General features: G+C 58.3%; 1 protein-coding gene across 1 annotated transcript; it reads right to left on the reverse strand.

The window, feature by feature from the left end:
* Window positions 1-882: 882 nt before the first annotated feature.
* LOC104072274 (zinc finger protein 239-like) lies at window positions 883-3,184 on the reverse strand (the record flags this gene model as incomplete). Its single annotated transcript, XM_009578389.1, is given in 5 exon segments — window positions 883-979; window positions 1,267-1,320; window positions 1,322-2,075; window positions 2,418-2,531; window positions 3,029-3,184. Coding segments are annotated over 5 exon segments (1,175 nt in total), but the record flags the coding sequence as incomplete, so codon positions are not given.
* Window positions 3,185-3,707: the final 523 nt, after the last annotated feature.

Raw genomic sequence — 3,707 nt, forward strand, 5'->3', positions numbered from 1 at the left:
GGAGGGCACGTGCTGCCCCACGCCACCGCCGGAGGTGGGGACGCCCCACGAGATTAAAAGCATTCGAGGTCATCCTGAAGTCGCTATGGACAGAATCGGGGACTAATTGAGGCTAGAGGGGACTTCAGGGTGGCTAACGCCCCGCTTGGAGACCCGTAGCCCCGCTCGGAGCATCCGCGGAGCCCCAAACTGGACCCAGTACCCAGAGGCGGTCTCAACAGTGCCGTCAAAATCCTTCCATCTCGCTGCGTGGTAGAGTTAAACATCTTGAGATGTTCGGGGACGCAAGAGACAACAGACACGGCAGAAAGGCAGGGATCTTTACTGGAGGAAATGACTTTCTTTTGTGCTTTCTGGGAATTTTTTTTGGGGGTGTGGGGGGGCAATATAGAGGAAAATAACCAACAGCCACGTGGTGCAAACCCAAACGCTCCTCAAGGTCTTTGTTCTTGCCCTCGGACAGCGTGTCCGTCCTCCCACCCGGCCCACAGCAAGCGCCTCCTCCTCCAACCCTCCCAGCGCGGCTCCCAGCATCGGGACGTACTGGGACGGCTCTTTCCTCCCCCAGACCGAGGAGAAACTGGGGCTACGGCTGCTAGGGAAGTCCCCACCGTTCATTATCCTGGTTTGGATGACTCCAGAAAAGTCTTTCCAAGACGTTTCCGACGTAACGAGAGCTCGCCCACCCCGCGCCACGTGCTCCGGCGTCACGCTGCACCTCAGACCAGACCTGCTGCCCGCCCGAGGCTTCCCGCAGCAAAACCACCAGGAAACCCACCGGTTTGTTCCACCTCTGCAGCCCCCAAGTCAAGGCGCGGGGCCGTGGCTTCTTGTTTTGTTTCCCCGTCTTTGGTTCCTTCAACCCAAAACCTGGGTCCCTACCCGGCATCCCTTGGAGGGCTTCAGGCACGGGGGGAGACGCGCCAGCCGGCCGAACGTCGTGAGGAACGTGACGAGGAGCACCGAGGAGCTGGTTTTCCTAGGGACAAACTGGCCTACGTCAATACGAGATCCAGGCGGGTCGTACGAAGCCCGCCGCGCTCCGCGAGCCCACCCACCCTACACGCAGCAGTTAACGCCTCCTCCTTGACCCACCCTCCGCGATATCTCACAGCGTGCAGACCCGCTCATTTATTAACGGAGCTTCATTTTCACGGAATGATTTTCCGAGCTTCCGTAGGCGCAAACGCACCTACAAAACGCTCGTCGTCGGACGCTTAAGCGCAAAGCGTGCGCTCTCAGATATTCCATAGACCCACGTCCCACTGTTTAACAGGGCAGGATCTCGCACTGGATGACCTTCCACACCTGGAGCACCGATTTCTCTCCCCTGTGAGTTTTCTGGTGCACGGAAAGGTGCGAGCTCTGCCCGAAGCTCTTCCCGCACTCGCCGCACGTGTACGGCTTCTCCCCCGTGTGCACGCGCCGGTGCTGAATCAGCTTGGAGCGCACACTGAAACGCTTCCCGCATTCCGAGCACTGGTAGGGCTTTTCTCCCGTGTGGGTTCGCTGGTGGACGACGAGATCCGAGCTTTGTATGAAGCTCTTCCCGCAGTCGGCGCACCCGTACGGTCTCTCTCCGGTGTGTTGCCGCTGGTGTTTCATGAGGTTCGACCTTTTGCCGAAACGCTTCCCGCATTGGCAACACGGGTAGGGTTTTTCTCCCGTGTGGGTTCTCCGGTGGGCGGTCAACGTCGAGCTCCGCGTGAAGCTTTTTCCGCACTCGGGGCAGGCGTACGTTTTTTCGCCGGTGTGCATCCGCTGGTGCGTGGCGAGGCTGGAGCTCCTGTTGAAGCATCTCCCGCACGCGGGGCACCGGTAGGGCTTTTCCCCCGTGTGGGTTCGCTGGTGGACGACGAGGTCCGAGCTCCGCGCGAAGCTTCTCCCGCACTCGAGGCACTTGAAAGGTTTCTCTCCCGCTTCGTCTCTCGGGGGTGTAATTAAGTCCCTGCTCCGGCCGTTCTCGCGTCCGGACTCGTTGCGGGCGCGTCGCCTTCCTGCAGGAGTTGGGGTTTCTCCGGGGTCGGCGTCGCCTCCTCCGCAAACCGTCCCGCCGTCCGTTTTCCACCTTATCCCTGTTGGGACGGCAGAGAGAAGCCAGACGGGTTATTTCTCAGGCCAGGTAGAAATAACATCAAGGGGAAGAAAAAGTTAATTAACCAAGCAGGAAAATTAGCCCGGGGGTGCAGCAGCTCTGCTTCCGTGGTTCCCCAGGGATGGAAGAAGGGGGGGGAAAAAAAAAGAGAAAAAAAAAATCAACAGAGAGGAAATTTATTCTGATTTCCAGCCAGGATCAGTAGAGCTGCATCTCCTAGTGGGATCCATCGGGCTTTGGCTAAAATCCTGGTGCGGGTTTGATAGGATATAACAGCGTGCGCTGGTGGAGGTGGTCGCGAGCGCAGGCACCCCCTCCTCACCTGCGCGTCGGCTGCTCAGGGCTTCTTTTTTCTCCATTTCTTGAAGATCAGGGCCCCGGCGCTCTCCTCGCTCTCGCATCTGGGCGAGCAAGTCTGGCTCGGTCGCGGGAAAACCTCTTCCAGCGGCTGAAATCAGGAGGTAACGGCATGAGGGACGCGAGGATTGTAGGGTATTCGCAAAGTGAAAGAAATTCGAATTTCCTGAGGGACGCAGGGTGGGAAGGATGGTGGCGGGGTCACCCAGACCACCAGGTGCCTGGGTGACCGTGCGTCCTCCACCCAAGCCCCACAGAAGGCAAAACGTCAAACGTTGGCCCAAAACCAATCGTCGGGATGGAGCGAGTCCAGGAAAAGGGAAAAGATCCCTGCGGGGAAGACGGGTGTTTCCATCCACTGGAAAATTTAGGCAGAAGAGAAGAACAAAGGGCTTTTCCTCAATGTTCCTCCTCGCTCTGTCTCCCAGGAGGAGCATCAAGGAGATGGTCTGCCTCGCTCCTGAGCGCTGCAGAGCTCAAACCATCGGAAAATTGAGAGCATCTGCAACACGGAAGCCCTGAGCCAAAACTTCAGGAGCTCTTGGCTCCGGCGCTGGAAGGGACAGAATTCCTTACCCAGAGACGTCACGGTCTCGTAGTTCTCCAGCATGACGTCCACGTAGAGAGTCCTCTGCCCCGGGTCCAGCAGGGCCCATTGCTCCTTGGTGAAATACACGGCCACCTCCTCGAAGGTCACGGGCTCCTGCGGCAGCAGCAAGAGACCGTCAGTACCTGGGGGCCGGAGCCGCAGCCCCCCCAAGAGGGAGAATAATTAAAAAAAAACCCAAAACCCTGGGATGAAGAAGCGGAGATGCTCAAGCCCATCCCAAGCAACCGAGGAGAGCCGGGGGGGCACTGGGGAGGGAAAACCAAGGACCTCCCAGAAAGGGACTGAGATTCACGGACCTGAAAATAAACCTCCGAGCGGGACCCAAGGGCAACGCACCGAAGGGAAACCCTCATGGGAGGTGGTGAAGGTGGCTTTTCCCAGAGCACCCGTGAATTAGTGTTTTCTTTCCCAAAAAGGGCCGATTTTCCTGTGTCCGAAGGCATGAGCGAACCCCCCCCCAGCCCCTGGCGAGTTGTCCACCTGAGGCGGTTCCACTGCCTCCATCTCGGGGGGTTGGTTGGGGTTTTTTTGGTGTTTCAGGACATTTGTCTGTTCTGGAGTGAAACGCAGGAGCCCATCAGGCCTAGGAAACAAAAAAGAAAAGGAAGGGAAGGAGAAAGGGAAGGAGGGAGGGGGAAGAAGGAA

Source organism: Fulmarus glacialis, unplaced genomic scaffold (assembly GCF_000690835.1).
Source record: "Fulmarus glacialis isolate BGI_N327 unplaced genomic scaffold, ASM69083v1 scaffold23525, whole genome shotgun sequence".
In the NCBI taxonomy this organism is placed as follows: domain Eukaryota; kingdom Metazoa; phylum Chordata; class Aves; order Procellariiformes; family Procellariidae; genus Fulmarus; species Fulmarus glacialis.